Here is a 26,659-nt window from a genome sequence, read left to right on the forward strand (position 1 = left end):
AATGGAGGAAGGATGAAGGTAAATAATATAAAGCTGGAAGAAAATAAATGGCTACATGAAAAAAGAAGGAAGAAAATGATGGAATATGCTGGCTAGGTTTCGTAACAAAAAGAAAAAGAAAAGGATAAGAGGAAAAGAAGAAAACTGGTGCTTTGACGAAGGGAGGAAGGATGAAGGTAAATAATATAAAGTTGGAAGAAAATGAATTGCTACATGAAAAAGAAGGAAAAGAATGATGATGGAATATGCTGGCTACGTCTCGTAACAAAAAGAAAAGGATAAAAGAAAAAGGAGAAAACTCTGGTGCCGTGACGAAGGGAGGAAGGATGAAGGTAAATAATATAAAGTTGAAAGAAAATGAATGACTATACATGAAAAAGAAGGAAGAAATGATGATGCACTTGTATGCTGGCTGGGTCTCGTAACAAAAAGAAAAAGAAGAAAACTCTGGTGTTGTGACGAATGGAGGAAGGATGAAGGTAAATAATATACAGTTGGAAGAAATGAATAGGTACATGAAGAGAAAGGGAAAGATGATGCAATACACTGGCTAGGTCTGGCAACAAAAATAAAAATAGAAGGATAAAAGAAAAAGAAAACTAATATCAGAACGAAATAAGTAAGAAGAAGCAACAGAAGGAGAAAGAAAATCATATCAGAACGATATTAATAAGAAAAAGGAACAGACGACGGAAAAAAACCCTTATCAGGACGAAATCAATAAGTAAAACCAACAGAAAAAGAAGAAAAAAAACTATATCAACGAAATACAAAAGAAGAACTGACAGAAGAAGAAGAAAAAGAAGAATACTCATCATAACGAAAAAAAAAAAAAAAATATGGCAGTGAAAGCAGCAGCCAACTCTTGCACCAGAAAACGGGACATAATCAGGAAAACGAAAAAACAACAACAACAAAAAGGCGACTACAGAACCAAAACCAGTGCATATCAACAGGTCTAGAGCAGCGGAAACCAGTGGATAGCTTGACTGGCTTGGGACTGGCTTGCCGTGATGTAATATTGGAGCTAAGCCGGGCAGGTGCCGCGCGGAAGGCTGCCAAAGGGACAAGAGCCAAGAGAGGGTCTAGGAGGAGGGCATAGGAAGAGAGGGCAGGAGGGATTTGAGGGAAGAGGGCCAACTGGGGAGGAGGAATGATGGTATGAGGGTATGAGAGCCAAGTTAGGGGCGGCGGAGGGGAGGGCACGAGGGAGGGAGAGAGGGCGTGAGGGTATCCAAGGGCGGTTTGTGAGGTTGGGCAGTGGTGGGTGTGTATGTGGTGTGAGCAAGACCTTCCCGTCCTGCTGCCCGCCAACCTGCCTGCTGCCTGCCTGTCTGCTGTCCTGTACTCTCTGCTTTTGAGGTTCTCTATAGGTAGGTCAAGGTCGCCCTACTTGTTGCTGACCTGCCAAGCCTGCGTGACCTTTCCGTCTTGGCGAATAGTGGTGTTGACTGACTAGCCGGTTCGCTCTCTTCCTCATTCTTTCTTATTTTTCATTCTTTTAATCATTCTATCACATTGCCGGTTAATTCTCTCCTTCATCCACTCTTCTATAACCACAATTACTTCACTATTTATCATTTACGCTAAACTATTCACATTATTCACACTGTTTCTGTTATTAATGTCATCACCACCACCTCAATTTCTCTCCTTCATCCACTTACTCACTTAATCACTCAGTTCCCTTTCTCATCCACTCATCCACTCGTTCACCATTCCCTTCACTCACCCATCTAGCCGGTTTGCTCTCTCCCTCATCCATTTTCTTATCATCCACTCCTTTAAACCTACAGTCACACCGCCGGTCAGTTTTCTCCTTCATCCACTCAATCACTCAACTCCCTTCCTCATCCACTTATCAACTCATTCACTCATCTCACCGGCTTACTCTCTTCCTCATTCTTTCGCATATCATTAACTCCTTCAATCACTCATATCTCTCATTCATTCACTTACTCATCCTCTCCGTTCCTAAACTCACCCACTCATCCACTCCCTCCTTCATCTCCTTCACTCACTCACTAACTCATCGCCGGCAGGTTCTCACGTATTCAAAACGGATACAAAACTACGCAGACTTTATCGCCCTTGCCAACTGGTCTGTGATGCTAATGAGAGACAGACAAGCCCTCATTTACACTCTATAGTACCTTAAAATAGACTGACCCTCTCCCCACCACACATATGCTGTCTAGGGTTCAGTTAAGCTAGTCTGCCTTTAAAATTTCAATACATGGACACTCCCATTTTCCCACATATATGCTACTCAGGATCTAGCTACTGTCTTCCAAATATATCGAGGCCGGTCTGGTGTAGGCTCCCGCGGGTCATTTCCTCCTCTCTGCTCTGCCACACAGTCCCAACACTTATCTCCTCCTCCCATATGTAAGCTATAGGTAACATATGAGAGGAAAAAATAGGTAGTTGGGAGTGTGTGGCAGAGCAGAGGGGAGAAATGGACCCGCGGGAGCCAACGCCAAAACGGGACAATTTCGTTTCACTAGTCTGCCCTTAAAATTTCAATACGAAGACACTCCCCCTACCCACATATGCTATCTTCGGTTCATTCTAGCTAGTCTGCCCTTAAAATTTCAATACCAAGACACTCCCCCTCCACACATATGGTATCTTCGGTTCATTCTAGCTAGTCTGCCCTTAAAATTTCAATACGAAGACACTCCCCCTACCCACATATGCTATCTTCGGTTCATTCTAGCTAGTCTGCCCTTAAAATTTCAATACCAAGACACTCCTTCTCCACACATATGCTATCTTCGGTTCATTCTAGCTAGTCTGCCCTTAAAATTTCAATACCAAGACACTCCCTCTCCACACATATGCTATCTTCGGTTCATTCTAGCTAGTCTGCCCTTAAAATTTCAATACGAAGACACTCCCCCTACCCACATATGCTATCTTCGGTTCATTCTAGCTAGTCTGCCCTTAAAATTTCAATACCAAGACACTCCCCCTCCACACATATGCTATCTTCGGTTCATTCTAGCTAGTCTGCCCTTAAAATTTCAATACGAAGACACTCCCCCTACCCACATATGCTATCTTCGGTTCATTCTAGCTAGTCTGCCCTTAAAATTTCAATACGAAGACACTCCCCCTACCCACATATGCTATCTTCGGTTCATTCTAGCTAGTCTGCCCTTAAAATTTCAATACCAAGACACTCCCTCTCCACACATATGCTATCTTCGGTTCATTCTAGCTAGTCTGCCCTTAAAATTTCAATACCAAGACACTCCCCCTCCACACATATATGCTATCTTCGGTTCATTCTAGCTAGTCTGCCCTTAAAATTTCAATACGAAGACACTCCCCCTACCCACATATGCTATCTTCGGTTCATTCTAGCTAGTCTGCCCTTAAAATTTCAATACCAAGACACTCCCCCTCCACACATATATGCTATCTTCGGTTCATTCTAGCTAGTCTGCCCTTAAAATTTCAATCATATGCTATCTTCGGTTCATTCTAGCTAGTCTGCCCTTAAAATTTCAATACCAAGACACTCCCTCTCCACACATATGCTATCTTCGGTTCATTCTAGCTAGTCTGCCCTTAAAATTTCAACACACACAGAAGTACTACCTTGCGATATACTGACCCTCCCTTCCACATACGTTTGCTATCTCTGACCATCCCTCTATCCACACATATGGTATCGATGGTGCGATCTAGTTAGTCTCCCCTTAAAACCCCGATACACAGAAAACCAGACAGGTGAGACGTTGTGTATACCTGTGGCCTTTGAGATTACTAACACTGTATGCCCGTCTGTTCACTGGGTATGACGACCGAAACCGCAACGAGTATAGAAAAAGAACGACAATTGATTTAACGAACGGATGGTAGTTTCCGAAATAAGACAAGCTTTGAATTGAAGAGATAGCAAGAAAAATAAATAAATGAATAAATAAAGACAACGAGGAAATAAATAAACTTGATAAAATAAGCAAATCAAATAGAAATAATGATGAAAAGAGAAGTAAATAAATATAAGAGTATAAATATTTGCATTCTAGAGATGGAGAAACACAAGACTCAAAAATTAAAGATACGAAGAACTATTTAACTTTCACTTGACTAAATATGAAAAAAGACTAGAGAGAAAAAAAAAGGTTGAGAGAGGTTATTTTTTTCTGGCCCTACTTGAGTGACCTCGTGTGATGGGATAGTGACCTTGCGTGACCTTTCATTAGTCAAGGGGTATAAACAGCCCTGTGTGTGTGTGTGTGTGTGTGTGTGTGTTAGAGATAAACGAAAAGTCTACTTCACACACACACACACACACACACACACACGCTCACTGCCTTTCCTCCTTCACAAATATCCAACCTGACTCACTCCATTTTCTTTGTTGCCAGGGAGGGAGAGAGGGAAAACTAATGTATTAAAATAAAGCTAAAAAAAGTTCATAATAAAGTTTGGGGGACACTAATTGGGTTCTTAAGACTCTAACCCTAATTAAACTTTCGAGCTGTAGTAGTAGTAGTAGTAGTAGTAGTAGCAGTAGCAGTAGCAGTAGTAGTAGTAGTAGTAGTAGTAGTAGTAGTAGTAGTAGTAGTAGTAGTAGTAGTAGTAGTAGTAGTAGTACAGGTAATCAGCGTAATACAAATATACACGTAACCTTACCTGTGACTACTAATGAAACTTCAGGTATTCAAATGTTCGACAGAGAAAAATGAATGTCTTTGGCTAAACTACTTCTCCCTCCCTCCCTTCCTCCCGCGGCTTATATGGAACAGAGGAATATGAGAGGAGGAGGAGGAGGAGGAGGAGGAAGAGGAGGAGGAGGAAAGATGATTGAAAGACGGAACAGAGCCAAAGGAACGAGATAAAGTCAAGTAAAAGAGTTTATTTAAGAAGGGAAATGTGTTTTGAGGCAATAATCAAGAGAGAGAGAGAGAGAGAGAGAGAGAGAGAGAGAGAGAGAGAGAGAGAGAGAGAGAGAGAGAGAGAGAGAGAGAGAGAGAGAGAGAGAGAGAGAGAGAGAGAGAGCGAGAGAGAGAGAGAAAGGGATAAATGAGAATGGAATAAAAGAAAATATAGATATAGGCAAAGAATGAACCAGAATAAAAAAAACAAAAAAAACATGTAAATTATGATGGTAGTAGTAGAAATAGTAGTAGTAGTAGTAGTAGTAGTAGTAGTAGTAGTAGTAGTAGTAGTAGTAGTAATGATAGTAATAATGATAACAAACCCGTTATTTGCGACCTTGATTTGTGCAGTTCAGTTACCTAAAAATATGCATCTCTCTCTCTCTCTCTCTCTCTCTCTCTCTCTCTCTCTCTCTCTCTCTCTCTCTCTCTCTCTCTCTCTCTCTCTCTCTCTCAGCAACAGTGCCAAAGAGCTTGTAACACAGGGACATTTCGGTGCAAACTACATGTCACTGGGTCTCTCTCTCTCTCTCTCTCAGGTCAGGTCCCGCTGGTCATTAATTACCTGGATCGGCGCTGCCACCAGTAACACCTGTCCCGCTCACCTGAGAGAGAGAGAGAGAGAGAGAGAGAGAGAGAGAGAGAGAGAGAGAGAGAGAGAGAGAGAGAGAGAGGAACAACAACAACAACAACAACAACAACAACACAAACAAACAAACAAACAGACATTGCATATATTGTTTTCTCGTCCTCCCTAAAGACATATGTTCTATTTTTAATGAAACAAAAAGAAAAAAAAAGAAAAAGAAAAAAAGAAAGTGTTTTGCTTCTAGTTTTGGATTTTGTACTGTATGACTATTGTTGTTGTTGATAGTAGTAGTAGTAGTAGTAGTAGTAGTAGTAGTAGTATTTTTTGGTGTAGAGACTGATAAGAAAGTTGTGAATAGAAAAATAAGAACATAAAAAACTTCACATCTCTCTCTCTCTCTTTCTATATATCTAACTATCTATCTATCTATCTCTAACTCTCTACCTCTATTTTTCATTAATTCGTAAACCTTTTCTTGCAAGCGCCTATCGTATACATACTAACTAACATCATGACAGTCAACTAACTATCTATTTAACTATCTATCTATCTATCTATCTATCACAACCTCTTTTCTTCATTAATTCGTAAACCTTTTCTTGCAAGCGTCTATCGTATACATACTAACTAACATCATGACAGTCAACTAACTATCTATTTAACTATCTATCTATCTATCTATCTATCTCAACCTCTTTTCTTCATTAATTCGTAAACCTTTTCTTGCAAGCGTCTATCGTATACATACTAACTAACATCATGACAGTCAATTAACTATCTATTTAACTATCTATCTATCTATCTATCTATCTGTCTATCTCCACCTCCTCTTCTAGCGTCTATCGTATACATACTAACTATCATGACAGTCAACTAACTATACTCACTCGTCCACTACTCTATTCGTACGTAAATATTTAAGTCTTCGCTAAATATGACTATCCTTAACTTTTAAATCCATCGCTGCGTGTGAATTAAACGTTTTCTTGCAAGCGTCTATCCCATGCATACTAACTAACATTATGAGACACTCGCCCAATATTCTCTTCGTACGTAAATATTAAAGTCTTCGCTAAAATTGACTATCCCTAACTTTTAAATCCATCGCTCCGTGTTTTTACGTAATTCTTTAATCTTTAACCACAAAAAAACTTTAAAATATTACCGCCATGAAGACTTTGCATCCGCCTATAAATTTACATAAACTCCCCAAGCAACAGTAAAGAAAATGAAGATAATAGTGAAGTTAATGATGAAATAGTGAAGGTGATGGGTAAGAAAATGGTGGTGATGGTGATGATGGTAGTGATGGTTGCAATGGTGGTGGTGTTGATGGGATGAGAAAAGATAAGGACACGGGAAGATAAGGGAGAGGAAGAGAGGAATAATGGAAGATAAGGAAGAGGAAGAGAGGAATAATGGAAGAAAGAAGAGGAAGAGAGGAATAGAAGATAAGGAAGAGGAAGAGACGAAAAAGGGAAGAGAAGGAAGAGGAAGAGAGGAATAATGGAAGATAAGGAAGAGGAAGAGAGGAATAAGGGAAGTTAAGGAAGAGGGAAAGACGAATAAGGGGAAGATAAGGAAGAGGAAGAGAGAGGAATAGGAGAAGGTAAGGAAGAGGGAAAGACGAATAATGAAAGATAAAAAAAAGAGGAAGAGAAGAATGAGGGAAGATAAGGAAGAGGAAGAGAGGGATAAAGGAAGATAGGGAAGAGGAGGAGGATGGAAAGATGTAGTGATGATGATGATGATGATGATGCAAGAGTTTCTAGATAATAATAACAACAGTAATGATGAGTAGAAGAGATGATGAAGATAATGGTGATAACAATAGTGGTGATGGTGGTGATGATAGTGGTGATGGTGGTGATGATAGTGGTGATGGCAATAACGATAACAATAATAGCAGTGGTGGTGAAGGTGGTGGTGGTGATGGTGGTGACACAGTGCCGGGTGTGGGTCTGGCACGGTGCCACATCTCCTCACGGGAAGCCACATCATCTTTCGTCCACAGGTGAGAGGGAGAGTGGAGAGAGGGAGACAGGAGAGGGAGGGAAGGAGGGAGGGGGACAGACAGGAGAGAAAGGATGAGGAAATGAGAGGAGAGGAAGGAAAGAAAGGGTAAGAGAGGGAGAGAGGAAGGAGAGGGAAGAAGGGAGGGGGAGAGACAGGAGAGAAAGGATGAGGAGATGAGAGGAGAGGAAGGAAAGGAAGGATAAGAAGGAGAAAAAGACGAAAGGGAGAGAGAGAGGAAGGAAAGAGAGAATAAGGAGGAGGAGAGGTTGAGAGGAAGAGAGGAAGAAAGGAAATAAAGAAGATGGAGGAAAGGCTGAGAAAGAAAGGGAAGAAGGAAACAAAGGAAAAGATGAAAGATGGGAAAGGAAGTGAGAAAGAAGGAAAGGAAAGACAAAGAGAAGAAAAGAAGATAAGAAAGATAAAGGAGACAGGAGAGGAAAAGAAAGGGAAAGGGAGATGAGCTGAAGAAAGAGAGGAAGGGAAGAAGATGGAGGAAGAAGTGAAGGAAGGAAAGGAATGATGGGTTGGGAGAAGGGTGAGAAGAGAGGGAGGGGTGAGGAAGAAGAAGAGGGGAGAGAAGGCAGGAGGGGGAGGGGGAAGGAGGGGAAGGAAGGAGAGCTTGGCAGTGCATGACACCCTCCTCCTCCTCCTCCTCCTCCTCCTCTTCTTCCTCCTCCATTCTTCCTCCTCTTTTTTTCCCTTCTCATCTTTCACAGTCTCCTCCCTCCTCTCTCCCTCCAATCAATTTCCTCCTCTCTCTTCCTTCGTCCCTCTTTCCATCTGTCTCATTCTCCTTCCTTCCTTCTTCTCCCTACTTCCATTTTCTCTCCTCCTTCCTTCCTCTTCTTCCCTTCTTCCTTTCTTTCTCTCTTCCCTTATCAGAATATCTACGTCAGGAGGAAAAAGAAGAATGGAAGGGATTAGAGGGAAAAGAGAGAGAGAGAGAGAGAGAGAGAGAGAGAGAGAGAGAGAGAGAGAGAGAGAGAGAGAGAGAGAGAGAGAGAGAGAGAGAGTCCTCCTCCTCCTCCTCTTCCTCCTCCTCCTCCTCCTCCTCCTCTTTTTTTCTTACCATAAATATGTGTCACAGATTAATGGAGAAAATGGGAGGTAAGAGAGGGACTAATTTGGGGAGGAGGATGAGGAGGAGGAGGAGGAGGAGGAGGAAGAGTAGAAGGAAGAGGAGGAGGATAATGATGATGAGGAGGAGGAAGAGGAGGAGAAAGTGAAGGAGGAGGAAGAGAAGAAGGGAGGGAAAAGGAGGAGGAGAAAGAGGAGAAGGAGGAGGAGGAGGAGGAGGAGGAGGAGGAGGAAGAGCAGAAGGAAGAGGATGAGGATGATGATGATGAGGAGGAAGAGGAGGAGAAAGTGAAGGAGGAGGAAGAGAAGAAGGAAGGGAAAAGGAGGAGGAGAAAGAGGAGAAGGAGGAGAAGGAGGAGGAAGAATGCGCGGAGGGAATGCAAGAACGTGCCAAAAAAATCCCAATCCGGAGGTAAAATATTAAGGAAAAAAAGAAAAAAAAAGACTGGACACAACAGTAACAACAACAACAACAACAACAAATACAACTCTTTAATGTGTACGCGACATCATGAATTGCATTGCATAACATTGGCCATTTTATCCTCGCTTTCAACTTCTTTTTCTTTTTTTCTTTTCTTTCTTTCTTTCTTCTCTCTCTTCATAGGGTCTGCATCGTCTGAATATCTATGTAAATCTATGTAAAAATCTCTCCATAGTAACCTGTCTCTCCGTGGGTTCGCGCTAACATTCTCCCTTTTCTTTCTTTCTTTCTTTCTTTATTCTCTTTCTCCATAGGGTCTGCATTGTCTGAATATCTATGTAAATCTATGTAAAAATCTCTAATCGTACTAACCTGTCTCCCCGTGGGTGCGCGCTTACATTTCTTTCCTTCTTTCCTTTTTTTCTTTCTTTCTTTCTTTCTTCTCTCTCTCCATAGGGTCTGCATTGTCTGAATATCTATGTAAATCTATGTAAAAATCTCTCCTAACTCATCGTACTAACCTGCCTCTCCGTGGGTGCGCGCTAACATTCTCCCTCTCTGTCCGTCGCAGGGGAGTGACCCGCGAGGCAGCAAGATGGCTCCGGGCGACAGAGGCAGCGGCGGAGGAGGAGGACTGCGGAAGATCATGCTTGGGGGTATGCTGCTCACCCTCTCCCTCCTGCTGCTCTCCCTCTACCCTGTGTTAGGTGAGTAGAAAAGGAGGGTTGGGTTAGGGGATAAGACCTGGGTAGACGGTTGTTGAAATGATTTATCCGTCCGCTGCGATTGGTACGGATTTGCCTTTCACTGGTAGCCTGGTAACATATAGTCCCAGGTCTTTCTCTGCTTCTGTGGTGGATAGTGGAGTGTTTCCCATGTGGTATTGGTATGCTGGATATCCCTTCACTGGTAGCCTGGTAACATATAGTCCCAGGTCCATCTCTGCTTCTGTAGTGGATAGTGAAGTGTTTCCCATGTGGTATTGGTATGCTGGATATCCCTTCACTGGTAGCCTGGTAACATATAGTCCCAGGTCCATCTCTGCTTCTGTGGTGGATAGTGAAGTGTTTCCCATGTGGTATTGGTATGCTGGATATCCCTTCACTGGTAGCCTGGTAACATATAGTCCCAGGTCTTTCTCTGCTTTTTTGGTGGATAGTGGAGTGTTTCCCATGTGGTATTGGTATGCTGGATATCCCTTCACTGGTAGCCTGGTAACATATAGTCCCAGGTCTTTCTCTGCTTCTTTGGTGGATAGTGGAGTGTTTCCCATGTGGTATTGGTATGCTGGATATCCCTTCACTGGTAGCCTGGTAACATATAGTCCAAGGTCTTTCTCTGCTTCTGTGGTGGATAGTGAAGTGTTTCCCATGTGGTATTGGTATGCTGGATATCCCTTCACTGGTAGCCTGGTAACATATAGTCCCAGGTCCTTCTCTGCTTCTGTGGTGGATAGTGGAGTGTTTCCCATGTGGTATTGGTATGCTGGATATCCTCTCCCAATGTGCAGGACCGTACATTTTTCCTCACTGAATTGTAGCAGCCACTTTTTGTTCCATTCCTGTAACTTGCTGATGTCTTCTTGTGGGAAATCCGCGGTCAAGGCGTTTATAGTGTTTTTGATTGTAGGGGTTAGGGGAGGATACAGAGTTGGTAATGGGTTTAGATAAAGTAATAGAGTAGTTTTCATTTTTTTATGGTGAATAGTTGAGCTGTTAGTGTGCGATGACCGAGGGTGGGAAGGAAGGGTAGTGAAATGAATCAATACAGTATTTCTTATTGTTTGTAGAAGAGGATGTATAGATGGAAAATAATGAGTTAAACTGTGCTGAATCAAAGAAACATAGCACTTTTTATTGATAATTCTGAAATCTTCCAAACAAACCCCTCCAAAAAAATATATCATGCATCAAATGGGCGTTTTGAGAAGAAAGTGCTTTAAGGGAAAGATACCGGTTCCAGGTGCCAAAAAAAGGACAAAAATAATGTTAATGGTATATAAAAAATTGTACCAAGATAAGGGAAGTAAAAGAGGCAAATGGAGAAGGAAGAAATAGAGGATAAGAAGAGAAGGAGGAGGAGGAGGAGGAGGAGGAGGAGGAATAGGAGATGAAGGAGGAGGAGGGAGAGAAGGGAGGAGGATTAGTATAAGTATTAATATAAGAATTAGTATTAATAGGAGGAGGATAGGAGTAATATGAGTAGGAGGAGGAGTAGGAGGAGGAGGAGGAGGAGGAGGAGGAGGAGGACGAGGAGGAGGAGGAAGAGGAAGTGGATCAGTATAAATAGTAGTAGTAGTAGTAGGCTAATGAGTAGTATGAGTAGTAGAATAAGTATTAGTAGTATAAGAAGTAGTAGTATTAGGAGGAGGAGTAGGAGTAGGAGGACGAGGAGGAGGAGGAAGAGGAAGTGGATTAGTATAAGCAGTAGTAGTAATATAATGAGTAGTAGTAGTAGTAGTAGTAGTAGTAGTAGTAGTAGTAGTAGTAGTAGTAGTAGTAGGAGGAGGAGTAGGAGGAGGAGGAGGAGGAGGAGGAGCAGGGTGACGAGGTTAAGGAGAACAGGGTGAAGGGGGGAGTGTGGTAACTTTCTCAGCTGCCGGTTAGTGTGCACGGGTTCGATTCCTGGCAGGTGGTGTTGGTACTGTGCCAGCTCTGAAGGTTGTCTGTGTTACTGGGTCTCTCTCTCTCTCTCTCTCTCTCTCTCTCTCTCTCTGATTTTTTCATTTTTCGCATTTTTTGTATTGATTATTTATTTAGGAGATAGATAGATAGATAGATAGATAGATAGATAGATAGATAGAGAGAGAGAGAGAGAGAGTGTGTGTGTGTGTCTGTTGATCGGCGTGTCACTCAAGTCTATATTTACCTGTTGATCAAGATCCCTCTGCTCTCTCTCTCTCTCTCTCTCTCTCTCTCTCTAAAACTTTAATAGCATCCGGAATGTATCATAACACCTGCTCACCACCTGTGCTGTTAATCTCTCTCTCTCTCTCTCTCTCTCTCTCTCTCTCTCTCTCTCTCTCTCTCTCTCTCTCTCTCTCTCTCTCTCTCTCCGGGTGAGTGGAGGAAAACAAAAATGTGCGGTTACGAATGAATCACGGGAAGACAATAGAGAGGAGGAGGAGGAGGAGGAGGAGGAGGAGGAGGAGGAGGAGGAGGAGGCGTTGCAGGAGGAAGAAAAGGTTGGTGAAGCAGAAGCCGGAAGTTGAAGAGGGAAGGAGGAGGAGGAGGAGGAGGAGGAAAAAAGAAGAAAGGTGGAATAAAATCGAGGTGGAAGAGAATAGGAAGGAAGAAGGGAGGGAGGAAGGGGACAAAATGGAAGACAGAAGGAGGAGGAGGAGGAGGAGGAGGAGAAGGAGGTATTGGTTCATTGACCGGTTCTGAACTTTTTGGAGGAAGAATGTAAAAGAGTAGGATTGCTTGGAGGGATGAAGGGAGGGAAGAAGGGAGAGAGGGAGAAAAAGAAGGAGGGAGAGAGGGTGAGAAAGAATGAGAGAAGGAGGGAAAGGATGACGGAAGAGAAAGGAAGGAGATGAAGAAAATGACAAAGAAAGGGAAGGGAGAAAAAGGCAAGGGAAGGAGAGTGAGAGGAAGGGAGTGGAGAGGAAGTAAGGAAGAATAGGGGAGGGAAAGGGAAAAGAAGGGAGAGAATGGGAAGGGAAGGGAGAAGGGAAAGGTGGTAAAGGATGGAGAGGAGGGGAAGAAGGAAAAGGAAGGGAAATAATGAAAGAAGGGGAAAGAAGGGAAGGGAGGAGAAGGGAAGGGAGGGGAAGGGAAGGGAAGGGAGGGGAAGGGAAGGGAGGAGAAGGAAAGGGAGGGAAAGAAGGGAGGGGAGGGGAAGATTGAGGAGGAAGGGAAAGAGGGGAAAGAAGGGCAAAGAAGGGAAGGGAGGAGAAGGGAAGGGAGGGGAAAAGAAGGGCAAAGAAGGGAAGGGAGGAGAAGGAAGGAGGGGAAAAGAAGGGCAAAGAAGGGAAGGGAGGAGAAGGGAAGGGAGGGGAAAAGAAGGGCAAAGAAGGGAAGGGAGGAGAAGGGAAGGGACGGGAAGTGAAGGGCAATGAGGGGAAGGTAGGAGAAGGGAAGGAGGGGGAAAGAAGGGCAAAGAAGGGAAGGGAGGAGAAGGGAAGGGAGGGGAAAAGAAGGGCAAAGAAGGGAAGGGAGGAGAAGGGAAGGGAGGGGAAAAGAAGGGCAAAGAAGGGAAGGGAGGAGAAGGGAAGGGAGGGGAAAAGAAGGGCAAAGAAGGGAAGGGAGGAGAAGGGAAGGGAAGGGAAGGGGAGGGGAGGGAGGGGAAGGGAAGGGAGGGGAAGGGAAGGGAGGGAAAGAAGGGAAGGGAGGGGAAGAGAAGGAGGGAAGGAAGGAGGGGAAGGAAGGAGAGGAAGGAAGGAGGAAGGGAAGGGAAGGGGAAGGAAGGAGGGAAGAATAATCCCCAACTGTCGTTACTTGTCATGGCATTTCTCTCTCTCTCTCTCTCTCTCTCTCTCTCTCTCTCTCTCTTTCATTTCCTCTCTTACCCTTCTCTCTCTCTCTCTCTCTTCTCTCCCTTCTCTCTCTTAATCTCCTCTTCCCTTCTCTATTCTTCCTCCCCTTTTTAATCCTCCTCCTCTTCCTCTTCTTCTTCCTCCTCCTCCTCCTCCTCCTCCTCCTCCTCCTCCTCTTCTTCTTCTTCCTCTTCTTCCTCCTCCTCCTCTTCTAACACTTAAATTTCATGCATAGAAAACGAAAGCATGTATTAATTTCTCCCTTATTATTATTATTATTATTGAGAGAGAGAGAGAGAGAGAGAGAGAGAGAGAGAGAGAGAGAGAGAGAGAGAGAGAGAGAGAGAGAGAGAGAGAGAGAGAGAGAGAGAGAGAGAGAGAGAGAGAAACTTGGCAACCGTGTCCATAGATGACGTCAACAACCTCGTTTTCTTTGCCTTTTTTTTCGTCACCCCAAACTGGTCTATTCTTAGCCCTGCCGCCAGCTGACTCCCGGCACACACACACACACACACACACACACACACACACACACATACAGGCAACGCTTTTTATTCATTAACACTGTATCACAAATTTGCTTAATCTAAAATACGTTAAATAAAAATAAAAAAAAACCCAGTGTGTGTAAAGTCGGATAGGGAGGAGGAAGGGAAGGAGGAAAAGAATTAAGAAAGGAGGAAGAGGAGGAGGAGGAGGAGGAGGAGGAGGATAAATATAAATGATGACCTGATAGATAGATATAGAGATAGATAAAAACATAGAAGGATATAGACAGACAGGTATAGAGATAGATAGATAGATAAATAGATAGACGAAGGATGTATAGACAAACAAACAGATTAACATACATACCAAACTATAAATAAAACACCATAAACAAACAAACAAAAAAATAATTAGAAAGAGTTGCAGCAAATAAGTTCCTCGACACACCTGGACTAAAGCAACAAACAATATCAATTAGGAGCCGGCGCGAGCTACCTGCCGCTTGTCACGTCTTCAGGTAGAAACGAGAACACATATAAACACGGACAGCGGCGCCACCTTGACCGGAAAGCGAAAGTTGGAAAATAAAAGTCTTCGTGTAATATATAATTCTCCTTTAGACTGATAAGCAAAAACGTCGCTCCCTTTCTTTCCTTAGACTGGGAAGAAGAAACTGTACTAACCCCTGTCTTTTTCTACCCCCTAAACTTACCTAAGAACTCTAAATACAAAAAAAGGAATACTGTACATCTCTCTCTAAAAAAAAAAAAAAATTCAAGAACTTCCCCCTGTCAAAACATGTTCCACTTAAAAAAAAAACACTTCCCTCCCAAAATAAAACCTTTCCCCTCTGAGAATAAAATAAATAATTACCCATTACTCAAAAAAACTACTCCTTTTTCAAACGGCTACTACTTTCTGAAAAAAAAAACTTAATGAATAACTGAACCTCTTCACACAAACAAAAAATCCTTCCTAGGACTATCCCACTAGTATATAAACAAATAAATTAATAAATAAATAAAATTAAAACTAAACTTCATATGTAAAAAAAGGAATATAGGTCCAGCATTTTCCTTTTCTCTTATTCGGAGTTGGTCTGATGGACGCTCCCTAAACAGAAATATAAATAACCGAAAGAAAAAACAAAATAAAAAACTCGAAAAAAATAAATCCTCCATATATAAAGAAAAACAAGCATATTGGCGCAGCGTGTTCCCTTTCTTTTATTCAGCGGTGTTCTGATGGACGCTTCACCGCCTCCTGACGTCACCCCGAAGAGCCTGTTGTAATACCTGTCTTTCGCCCCGCTGTGAGGGCTAACCCGCTTTAGGGAGAGGGGAGGAAGGGGAGGATGGGGAAGGGGAGGGAAGGGGGCGAGGTAAAAGTTGAGTAAAAATAGATGTCAGGTTTTGTTCCCTACGATCTCCCTCTCTTCCTCTCTCTGTCTTTTTTTTCCTTTCCATCTAGTTTGTCTCTCTTTTTTTCTTTTTTTTTTCTTTCTGCCTGTCTGTCTTTTTCTGTCTTTGTCTGTTTCTTTGCCTTTCTTTCTGCTTGTCTCTCTATTTCTCTCTCTGCCTCTCTGTCTTTTTATCCATCTGTCTGTTTCTCTTTCTGTCTGTTCATCTATCTGTCTGTCTGTTTCTCCTTCTGCCTCTGTTTCTGTCTTTATTACTGTCTATCTATTTATCTGTGTCTCTGTCTCTTCCTCTCTCTCTCTTTGTCTATTTATCTGTTTGTCTGTCTCTTTCTCTCTGCCTCTCTGTCTGTCTAGCTATTTATCTCTTTGCCTGTCTCTTTCTTTCCCTCTCTCTGCCTCTGTCTGTCTGTGTCTCCGTCCCTGTATCTCTCTCTGCCTCTTTTACTGTCAATATCTATCGGTTTCTGGTTCCATTTCTCTCTCTCTAAATCACCTTCCGATATTAACAACACGACAACGAAGCGGCGTCTTCCTAGTCTCGTCTTCTCTGAACCAAGTGTAATTAAGGTGTTGAAGGGCAGGTGTTGCAAGTCAGGTGTAAGGCAGGTGTAATATAAGTGTTTCTAAGCCAGGTGTGATTGTAGATTTTGGAACTTTCGTCAAGGCAGAGAGAGCGAGAGAGGAAAAGGAGAACACACTCTAGATCCGCATTCTTTTCCTCGCCTCCTAAACAGACCTTGCAACTAACAGAAGGGAAATGAACTTGCCAACACTCAACTATTCCTGACTCTTTGCGAGGAGGAAGGAGAAAAGGGGATGGAAAGATATGCACTTTTCTGGCTTTTCACTCGTACCTTTGACAAATAAATGGGGTTTCGTAATCTTCGTCTCCTTCGGTTTACATAAGGGAAGGAAAAGGGTGAAAGTTTTGATAGTGAAGGGGAAGAAAGGGAAGGGGAAAGAGGGAAGGGGAAGAAAACTGAGTACAAAAGGGAAAATGTCTTAGGGATGGGATACACACGTTTCAGTAACAATAAGGGGAGGGAAATTTTATGCGGAGGGCTTTCGCGTATATGAAAAAAAAATATATAAATAGCAAAATTAGCACAGAACATTATTTTTTTTACACGTTTGCTTGCTCTTCCAAATTTTCTGTAGGAGACAACTTGTTCTTATAGTAACCAAAACGAAGGAAAGAACTTTGAAATTGAGTTTTTTTTATCTATTTAGTTGGTCATTCAGTCAGTTAGTTGGTTAGTTAGTCAGATAGTTGATGAGTTATTTAATTAGTTTGTTAGTTAGGTTATTGACGTATATTAAACCAACTCAAACATTAATCTTAAAAAGTATTAACGTAACCACAAGTGAACCGCTCATAACACTTCTCCCCTCTCTCCCCACCTCTGCCGCGCCTTCCCCAGGAGACAACCCGTCGTACAGGGAGTGTCAGCCTCACATCGACGCCACCATCAGGAACCTCGCCGCCAAGGCCATCGTGGCAGGGGAGACGCCCTCAGAGGACATCGACGTGGAAGACTACGGTGAGTGTGGCGGGGCGTGACACCTGGGCCACGACACCTACGATTACACCTGCCCTTCACCTTCATTACACCTGGAACCTATAATTACACCTGGCTATGACTCCTATAATTACACCTGGCTATGACACCTACGATTACACCTGCCCTTTACCTTCATTACACCTGGAACCTATAATTACACCTGGCTATGACTTCTATGATTACACCTGCCCTTTACCTACATTACACCTGGAACCTATAATTACACCTGGCTATGACTCCACTGATTACACCTGATACCTGCCCTGCAACACCTACAATGTCACCTGTTTTACATTATACCTGGCTTCAGACACATACACCTACACCTGGCTTAGACACACTTATATTACACCTGACCTACAACACCTGGCCTACACCTGCCTTGCAACACCTGGCCTCAACACCGTAATTACACTTGGCTGACAACACCACATGACTACTGACAAACCTTAACTATATTTCTACTACTACTACTACTACTACTACTACTACTACTACTACTACTACTACAGTCACCTACCAACTCACATTCCCTCCACCACCACCACCACTACCACCACCGCCTCGTCCCATGTGACCTTCAGATGGTTGCCAACATTCCCCTGTCGACTGCCACCCAAAGTTTATAGTGAGCGCCGCCTCCTCCACCCATCATCACCACTACCACAACCACCACCACCACCATCACCACTACCACTGAACATCATCACTATTGCTACTACTACTACTACTACTACTACTACTACTACTACTACTACTACTACTCACCCATCTACCACCTTCTGAACCCACCCACTATGATAACCACCACCGCTACCACTACCACCTTAATCCCTACGTACACAAGTTGCTCAGAATTGGATACTTATAGTGGTGTTTAAAGGGAATTTTGGGTGTGAAGCATAAATAACGTGTCTTTTTCAACTTGTATAGGTATAAGAGCGCAGTTTATTCGCTGATATTTTATTTTCTTCTCTCTCTCTCTCTCTCTCTCTCTCTCTCTCTCTCTCTCTCTCTCTCTCTCTCTCTCTCTCTCTCTCTCTCTCTCTCAGCTATAGAACCAGAGATCGAAGAGGCTCCTGAAGAAGAACCAGAAATTGAAGAACCAGAACCAGAACCAATAATCGAGGAACCGGAACCAATAGTAGAACCGGAACCAGAACCGGAACCAGTAATTGAGGAACCAGAACCAGAACCAGAACCCGTGGTGGAAGAGGAGGTGGAGGAGGAGCCCGAACCCGAGGTAGTAGAACCCGAGGAGGAAGAACCCGCAGAACCCGAACCCCCGAAGATAGTCGAACCGGAGAAACCGATCAAGGAGGAGAAGCCCGAAAAGAAGGCTTCCCCTGGTGAGTAAGAACCCCGATAGAACCCCGACAGAACCCTGATAGAACACCGATAGAACCCTGATAGAACCCCGATATAACCCTGATAAAACCCCGATAGAACCCCGATAGAACCCTGACAGAACCTCGATAGAACCTTGAGGATCCCGATATATCCTTACAAACCACGATAGAACTTTAAATAACCCCGATAGAACCCTGATAGAACCTTGAGAACCCCAATAGAACCTTGAGAATCCCGATATATCCTTACGAACCACGATAGGACCTTAAATTACACCGATATAACCTTGAAGAACCCCGAAATCCTGCTAAATAGAACCTTTGTAGAACCCTTTAGACTAGAGCTTCCTGTTACAAACCACGATAGAACCTTAAATAACACCGATATAACCTTTAAGAACCCCGAAATCCTGCTAAATAGAACCTTTGTAGAACCCTTTAGATTGGAGCTTCCTATAATAGACGTTTATTTTAGAGCTTAGATTTTGAGATATAATTTTGCTTTGCTCTGTAAGATACGCCTTTTGGTGGATAAAAAAAAAAAACATATATAGCTTAAGTAGAAGCTTTGAAAACTAGCTAAACTTAACCTTTTTAGAAGATTTGTGCTTAGTGGGCTTTTTTACATTTTATTTTTGCCCTGTAGTCGCTTTCTTTGCTCTACGAATCTAGAGTTTAACTAGAAACTTTAGAAACTAGCTGAATTTAACCTTTTTTAGAACCCCTGCCAGACACACTCTATTATGACGCATTCCGGAAAGTATTCATAACCCCTGCTGGACACGACCTTTTCAGAACCACCTTAGACAGACCCATTCATTAGACCTCAACCATACATAAAAACAACATGCTTAAATAGAACACGTTTATAACTCCTCTCATAAACGTATTAGAACCACTGGCAGATGAAACTCTTAAGGAACCAAACTCCGCTAGATATATAGAACTTAGGAGAACTTAGGTGCTTGTGTTGGGAAGGGAGACGGGAGGAAATGGGGGAGGGAAAGAGAGAGGGGGAGAAAAGGGAGAGGTAGTATATGTTTGCTGTGGCAGTGGGAATGGTTTGCTGCTGTGATAGTAGTAGTAGTAGTAGTAGTAGTAGCAGTAGCAGTAGTAGTAGTAGTAGTAGTAGTAGTAGTAGTAGTAGCAGTAGTAGTAGTAGTAGTAGTAGTGGTAGTATCATCTGTTATAGTAGCATCCGAAAGTACATATAACAACAACAACGACAACAACAATAGCCAAACAATATTAAGCAATCTAAAACAAACAAACAAACAAAAAAAAAAAAAAGAATTCTACCTCTTAGCAGTAAATAGTAGCAACACCAAGAGGAACAACAACAACGATAACAACAAAACACAACAACATTAACAACAACAACAACAACAGCAACAACAACAGCACCAGGCTCAGCACAATTGGCTTTCCCTCCACTTCTCTTTACTTCATTATTTTCCTCGAGTAAAGTCAACAAAGGCCAGTCGCGTACAAACAAAAGCTGTGATGTGTAAACAATGAAGCGAGTGAGTGTTTGCCTCTCCCAGAAGCCGCCCAGGAGGAGGTGAGGAAGAGACGCGAAGTGGAGCGAGAGGAAGAGGAGGAGGAGGAGGAGAAGAAGGAGGTGAAAAAGACCCCGGCGAAGGAAGAAGGGAAGAGAGAGGAGAAGGAAGAGAAGGTGGAGGAAGAGAGAAAGGCCCCAGTGAAGGAAGAGAAGGTGAAGGAAGAGAAAAAGACCCCGGGGAAAGAAGAGAAGAAAGAGAAGACAAAGAAGGAAGAGGAGGTGAAAGAAGATAAAAAGGAGGCCCCAGCAAAGGAAGAGAAAAAGATCCCAGCGAAAGAAGAGGAGAAAGAGAAACCGAAGAAGGAAGAGAAAAAAGCCCCAGTGAAAGAAAAGAAGAAGGTGGAAAAGAAGGAAAAGGAGGTGAAGGAAGAGAAAAATACCCCAGCGAAAGAGGAGCAGAAAGAGAAGCCGAAGAAGGAAGAGGAGGAAAAGGAAGAGAAAAAGGCCCCAGCGAAAGAAGAGAAGGAAGAGAAACCGAAGGAGGAAAAGAAGAGGGAAGAGGTGAAGGAGAAGAAGGTGGTGGAGGTATCAGAGGAGGAGGAGGAGGAGGAGGAAGAGAAGGAAGAAAGAGATGAGAAGAAAAGAGTAAAAGCCGAAGATGAAGACGAAGAAGAGGAAGAAGAAGAGAAACCAAAACCCAAATCTAAGGCAAAGGTAGAGAAAGAAGAAGAAGAAGAAGAAAAAGAAGAAGAAGAGGAAGAAGAAGAAGAAGAAGGAGAAGAGGTAGTGGCCGTCAAAGAAACAAAAAAAGAGAAAAAAGAAAAACCAGAACCAACAGAAAAAAAAGATGAAGACGAAGAAGAAGAGGAAGAAGAAGAAGAAGAAGAGGAAGAAGAAGAGGAAGAACCAAGAGAGGAAATGAAACCAGCAGCGAGTAAGGTCACGTACCAACTGACCTCCTCCTCCTCCTCCTCCTCCTCCTCCTCCTCCTCTTCCCTTAACATCACCCTTGACCTCAATTCACTCCCTGAGGTCACACTCGCTTATACTGGCACGCACGACCCCCCCCCCCCTCGCCCCCCTCCCCAGCGAAAAGTGACCTTGACCCTCCACACACAAATGACCCCGGAATGACCTGATTTGTCCCTACATGACCTCGCCTGAGCACGCCTGACCTCCCTTCACATTCCAAGGTCGAGTCTCCGGTTAAGAGAAAAACAAAACAAAATTAAACACACAAAACAGTATCTGGCAACACTGTTTTGACCTCGTTTTCTCTCTTTTTCTCCCGCCTGGAAGTGCACTCTTGTTTTTTTTTTTTATCTCGTTTGTTATGCATCGTGGTGTTTGTTGATGTTTTTTTTTTCTTTTGGGGGAGGGGGCTATTTTTTGGGGTGGGTGGGTGGGGGTGTTAAAGTTGGCAACACTGCTGGTCTTGAACTTGTTTGACCTTGTTTTATTTACTTTTTTTTGCTCGGTGTGTTTGTTTGTTGCCCTGTGTGTGTGTGTGTGTGTGTGTGTGTTAGAAAGGGGAGAGAGAGAGAGAGAGAGAGAGAGAGAGAGAGAGAGAGAGAGAGAGAGAGAGAGAGAGAGAGAGAGAGAGAGAGAGAGAGAGAGAGAGAGCACTTCCTTACCCAGTCTCCCATCTTTTCCAGAACCCGCACCCAGGAAGGAACCCGCTCCCGCCCCCGCCCCCGCCACGGGCATCGTCAACAAGCTGGTGAGGGTGATCTTCGGGCCGTGGGCCGCCGAGCGTGCCGCCAAGTGGGCCGAGCCGTGGCAGACACACCCGGAGTTCAAGAAGAAGCCCGCCAAGGATGTCGTCGAGGAGAAGACGACTAAGCGTGAAGCCCTGGGCGGCCCCATCGACAAGCTGGTGCGGCTCATCTTCCCCGTCAAGGAGGTGGCCCAGCGTGACCCCAAGTGGGCCCAGCCGTGGCAGACACACCCAGAGTTCGCCCGCAAGGCCGAGGCCAAGGAGAAGAAGGCTCAGGAGGAGGACAAACCGGTAAAGTACGAAGCCCTGGGCGGCCCCATCGACAAGCTGGTGAGACTAATCTTCCCCGTCAAGGAAGCAGAGCGTGCAGCCAAGTGGGCCCAGCCGTGGCAGACCCATCCTGAATTTGCCCGCAAGGCGGAGGCGAAAGAGAAGAAGGCTCAGGAGGAGGACAAGCCAGTGAAGTACGAAGCCCTGGGCGGCCCCATCGACAAGCTGGTGAGACTAATCTTCCCTGTGAAGGAAGCAGAGCGTGCAGCCAAGTGGGCCCAGCCGTGGCAGACCCATCCTGAATTTGCCCGCAAGGCCGAGGCCAAGGAGAAGAAGGCTCAGGAGGAGGACAAGCCAGTGAAGTACGAAGCCCTGGGCGGCCCCATCGACAAGCTGGTGAGGCTGATTTTCCCCGTGAAGGAAGCAGAGCGTGCCGCCAAGTGGGCCCAGCCGTGGCAGACACACCCAGAGTTCGCCCGCAAGGCCGAGGCGAAGGAGAAGAAGGCTCAGGAGGAGGACAAGCCAGTGAAGTACGAAGCCCTGGGCGGCCCCATCGACAAGCTGGTAAGGCTGATTTTCCCCGTGAAGGAAGCAGAACGTGCCGCCAAGTGGGCCCAGCCGTGGCAGACACACCCAGAGTTCGCCCGCAAGGCCGAGGCGAAGGAGAAGAAGGCTCAGGAGGAGGACAAGCCTCAGGTGCACGGAGCAATGGGCGGCCCCTTCGATAAGCTGGTGAAGCTGATCTTCGAGACGAAGAAGGACGACACCCCGCGCGACCCCAAGTGGGCCCAGCCGTGGCAGACACACAAGGAGCACCTCAAGCTGGGGAAGGCACCCGCCCAGCATGCTCCTGCTCCTGCTCCTGCACCCAAAGTCGAACCCACACCCAAGCCTGCACCGGCCCCCAAGGCAGAACCCACACCTAAGCCTGCCCCTGAAGCTGAGCCTGCACCCAAGCCTGCCCCAGCCCCAGCACAGAAGCCTGCACCAAAGCCAGAACCCAAAGCTGAACCTGCTCCCAAGCCTGCGCCCAAGCCTGAGCCCAAGCCCGAGCCCGTAGCCAAGCCCAAGCCTGCCCCTGAGCCTGTCGCGGCGCCCAAGCCCAAGCCTGTTGAAGCCCCAAAACCCGAGCCCGAGGAACCCAAGCCTACATTTCCTGCTGAGGGTGAGTGTGTGTGTGTGCGTGTGTGGCGGTAACGTGTGTGTGTGTGTGTGTGTGTGTGTGTGTGTGGCTCGCCTGTTTAGTAACTGTGCCTACCCCCCTATCCCGCCCCGTACCCCCTTCCCACCTCCATCCCCCTATACACGCGATGTCAAACAACCACTAACACCCTCTCAAGCAAGAACAAACCTATACTACCACTGATTTCCGTAGGCACGTAAAGATTCACTCCAGAACGTTGCTATAAATCGGTTCAAGAGAGATGGCGGGTCTAATCCTTCAGGGGTGGACTAGTGGAGTTGGTATCATTGCTAGGGTGAGGTGGTAGCATGAAGAGAGGGAGAGTTAGCAGGCTATGTCACGGCAGGTTAGATCCAGTAAACAACAGCCAATGAGCGACGCAGATCATGGCGAATATTTATTATGTTGATTATTGTTGTTACGAGAGTTATCTTTGTTGGGGAGAGTTTTGTCACAGATCAGATGTGGTCCCGGGATGTGCCTTTGCAACGGCTCCCGGATTTTGTTTTCACTCAGTGTTCTTGTGCTTTAACTCTTTTCTTCTTCAGTTTTCACTTTACATTTTTTTTTCACTGGTTTTCCACTTGTGTTTTAGTCTTCTGAATTCCTTGTCTTTCCTTCTAGTTTTTTCAAGTAACTTTTCCTTTCTTCTATTTTCTCACTTCCTTTATTGCTATTTTTGAGTAATAATGTAATGTCAGCTAAGTGTTCTAGATAAAAAGAATAACAAAAATATATACAATCGCAGAGACCGTCACCCAAGCAATGATGCCAAGTCCGCGAATCTACCCCTGAAGGATGAGGCCAGCCAGCTCTCTTGAAACGGACTATAGTTTTATGGTATCGCCTTAAATCCAATGCCCTTCGCAGTGATGTGGTGATGATTCAGATTCGCTCACTTCAAGACCAGCACTGCAAACACTCCGTAGTCTTACCTTAAAATAGCATAAAAACTGGTACTGTTGAATGGCGCTAATATAGTACCTCTTAACCTAATATTCTTTCAGTCTCATGAGTTTTAGGAAAGATGAAACAGAAAAGATTAATTAGTAATGACTTAAAAACTGACATCATTTGCTTGTTATTAGTCTTTTAACTTAATAACTGCAGCAATGGCTTTAAACTGTAGCTGTTGATAATCTTTAAAGCACAACCGTAAGCTAATTTCGTCGTAGTCTAGAGAATGTGAAAGAAGAATTGAGAGTGAAGATTTTAAAGTAACTCAAAGACAGACACTGATATGTTTCAAATTTATTCTTTCGTTAAAATCCAACCAACCAGTATTTTTAAACGTCACTGCTAGAACTCCTTGATATACTTCCTTGGTCCACTGTCTTCTTAGTGTAGGACAAGATGCAAGACAATATAGACAAGGCAAGACAGTGTAGGTTAAGGTGCTCGGGAGTGTTAGAACATGACATATAAGATTAGCACTGAGACTCTACACAGTTTCCTTCCACCCAACTTTCCCTAATCCAACAATGTTCCAAGACCGTCATTGTTGGTGCCCCCGTGTTGCTGATTTCTCCCTTCATTCAATGCCCTCTCAGTTCAGGGAAGGTGAGCAAAGGTGTGAGTGGCGTGCTGTGTTACCTGTTCCCTCACCTGCATCCCTTCCCCTAATCAAGGTGACGAGAGTGAGGATGAAGATGATGACGATGACGATGATGATGATGCTGGTGGCGTCAAGGGCGGAAAAGGCGGTGAAGAAGACGAGGACGATGATAAAGCTGATAAAGACGATAAGGGAAAGAGAGATAAGGATAAGAAGAAGAAGAGGAAGGCAGGGAAGGCGCAAACCAAGACGAAGACGAAGAAAGAGGAAAAGCAAAAACCGAAGATGGAAGAAAAGAAGCAAAAAGAAAAGGAGGAGAAAAAGCAAAAAACAAAGAAAGAAGAAGAAAAAACAAAGAAAAAGGCAGACGATAAACAAAACAAGGTTAAACGAGACGCGAGAAGCAAGAACAAGGAAAAGAAAACAAAGAAAACAGAGAGAAGAGAAGAGAAAGTAGAGAAGAGAAGAGGAGTGGAGCGCCGTACTCGAGGTGTGGGAGAGCGGTCAGCATCCAGCCTCATCTCCTCATCTCCCAAGGCAGCATCTCTATCGCCTCATCTCATTATCGCCCTCGCCTTCACTTCTAAATGTCCTAACCGAAGCTAACTCAACGTATTTTTTTTGTTAATGATTATCTTTTTATTTCCAGCATGATAAGATGTTCCTAGATTAGACATGTCGAATTTTTTTATGGTTTTGTTTCGGTTTCCGGTTAAATTTTGATTATGTTTTGTTTGTAAAGAAAATGAGGTGCTTTGATCGTGGTTGTCTGAGCTATTTTTCAACGGAGCTTTACGTAAATTTGTTTCTTTATCGATTCTTTATTACGTCTTCTTATGCGTCTATTTATGCAGGCTATCTCTATTTAAACGTTGCTTAAAAAATAACTGCATAGAAATTATAATAATGTCCCCGTTTTCGTTCTTTTCGGATCTAATTTAACTATACGTTGACTTTTCCTCCTCTTTATGTCTAATATGGCTACGTTAACTTTTCTTTTTTTATGTCTACTTCGGCTATTCGTTAACTTTTCCTCCTCTCTTTAGATCTAATTCGGCTATGCGTTGACTTGTCCTCACTTTCAGGTCTAATTTGTCTTTGCGTTGCCTTTCTCTCTCTTCGCTCTCACACAGAACTGTAGTATCTGCGCATAGACTGATTAATCGCGTCACGACTTTCAACATGTGCCCGTTTCCAGGCTGTCGAATATTTATGTTTTACTAACCCTGACTTCTCTGATCACAACACTCTTACTCTTCATCCAGTAGTCTTCACACCATCCCTTATAGAAGAGCGAGAGAGAGAGAGAGAGAGAGAGAGAGAGAGAGAGAGAGAGAGAGAGCAAGCATGACCCCACCACCTTCCCAAAGTAAGTGAAACATGAATACCAAACACCGTAGACTTTCATAACCTAACCAGCGGCCCATACCTGCATACATCCCTTCTTCATGTGACTCACGATGCTTCCCCCTTGCGTCAGGTACAGCTGGAGCTCCTGCCGAGGCCCCAGCTGCTGCCGCCCCTCAGCCTGATGCCGCCAAAGCCCCCAGGAAGCCGGTACTGGAGCAGGAGGCGCCGAAGACACCCCCTCCTCCGCCGCCTGTACCAAAGGAGGAGGAGCAGGTGAGATGAATAAGGAAGAGGAGGAGGAAGAAGGAGAGTGAGTAGAAGGAGTAGAGTGAATAGGGGTAGGAGAGGGAAGAAGACGAGAGGGAAGTAGAGGATGAGGATAAGGATGCGGTTGTCGTTGGGTATGTAGAGAAGGTGGTAGTAGATAATACGGAGTAGAAACTTGCAAAAACAAAATAAACACGTAAAATTACACCCCCATAACGACTTCCCCTATGAATGAAGGTAGAAGAAGAGTCCATTTCTAACTCTCCTTCACCAGTTAAGAGTCCAATCCCACCTCCCTTTTCACCAGCAGGACGTCAACCGTAACACCCCCTTCCACCTAGTCTAATCCTAATACCCCTTCACCAGTAAGAGTCCAATCCTACCCTCCCCCTTCATCAGTCCACGTCCCCTTCTCCCCCCCTCAGATAGTCGTGGTGCCCTCCGCCGTCCGCTCAAGGGACAAGCTGGAGGCCATCCTTGGACTGGACGAGGTCTCTAAGGACGTGGAGGCGCGGACC

The 26,659-nt window shown here is 44.4% G+C and overlaps 1 protein-coding gene across 9 annotated transcripts in view; it reads left to right on the top strand.

Moving 5' to 3' along the window:
- The first annotated feature begins 1,206 nt into the window (after nt 1-1,206).
- Nucleotides 1,207-26,659, top strand: part of LOC127003480 (titin-like) — a 39,845-nt gene continuing 14,392 nt past the window's right edge. The window contains exons 1-10 of one of the 9 annotated variants that reach the window (XM_050870214.1): nt 1,207-1,373; nt 9,573-9,708; nt 16,809-16,928; nt 18,002-18,298; nt 19,843-20,733; nt 21,455-21,954; nt 22,123-22,951; nt 24,598-25,014; nt 26,005-26,147; nt 26,567-26,659. The exon at nt 26,567-26,659 is cut by the window's right edge and continues 229 nt beyond it. In XM_050870214.1, coding sequence (XP_050726171.1) covers nt 9,597-9,708; nt 16,809-16,928; nt 18,002-18,298; nt 19,843-20,733; nt 21,455-21,954; nt 22,123-22,951; nt 24,598-25,014; nt 26,005-26,147; nt 26,567-26,659 — 3,402 coding nt within the window. In that variant the 5' untranslated portion in view covers nt 1,207-1,373; nt 9,573-9,596. Of the gene's footprint in view, nt 1,374-9,572; nt 9,709-16,808; nt 16,929-18,001; nt 18,299-19,842; nt 20,734-21,454; nt 22,952-24,597; nt 25,015-26,004; nt 26,148-26,566 lie in introns of all 9 variants that reach the window. The other 8 variants (XM_050870216.1, XM_050870215.1, XM_050870211.1 and 5 more) reach the window with 8 other exon arrangements.

This window comes from Eriocheir sinensis, chromosome 25, assembly GCF_024679095.1.
Source record: "Eriocheir sinensis breed Jianghai 21 chromosome 25, ASM2467909v1, whole genome shotgun sequence".
In the NCBI taxonomy this organism is placed as follows: domain Eukaryota; kingdom Metazoa; phylum Arthropoda; class Malacostraca; order Decapoda; family Varunidae; genus Eriocheir; species Eriocheir sinensis.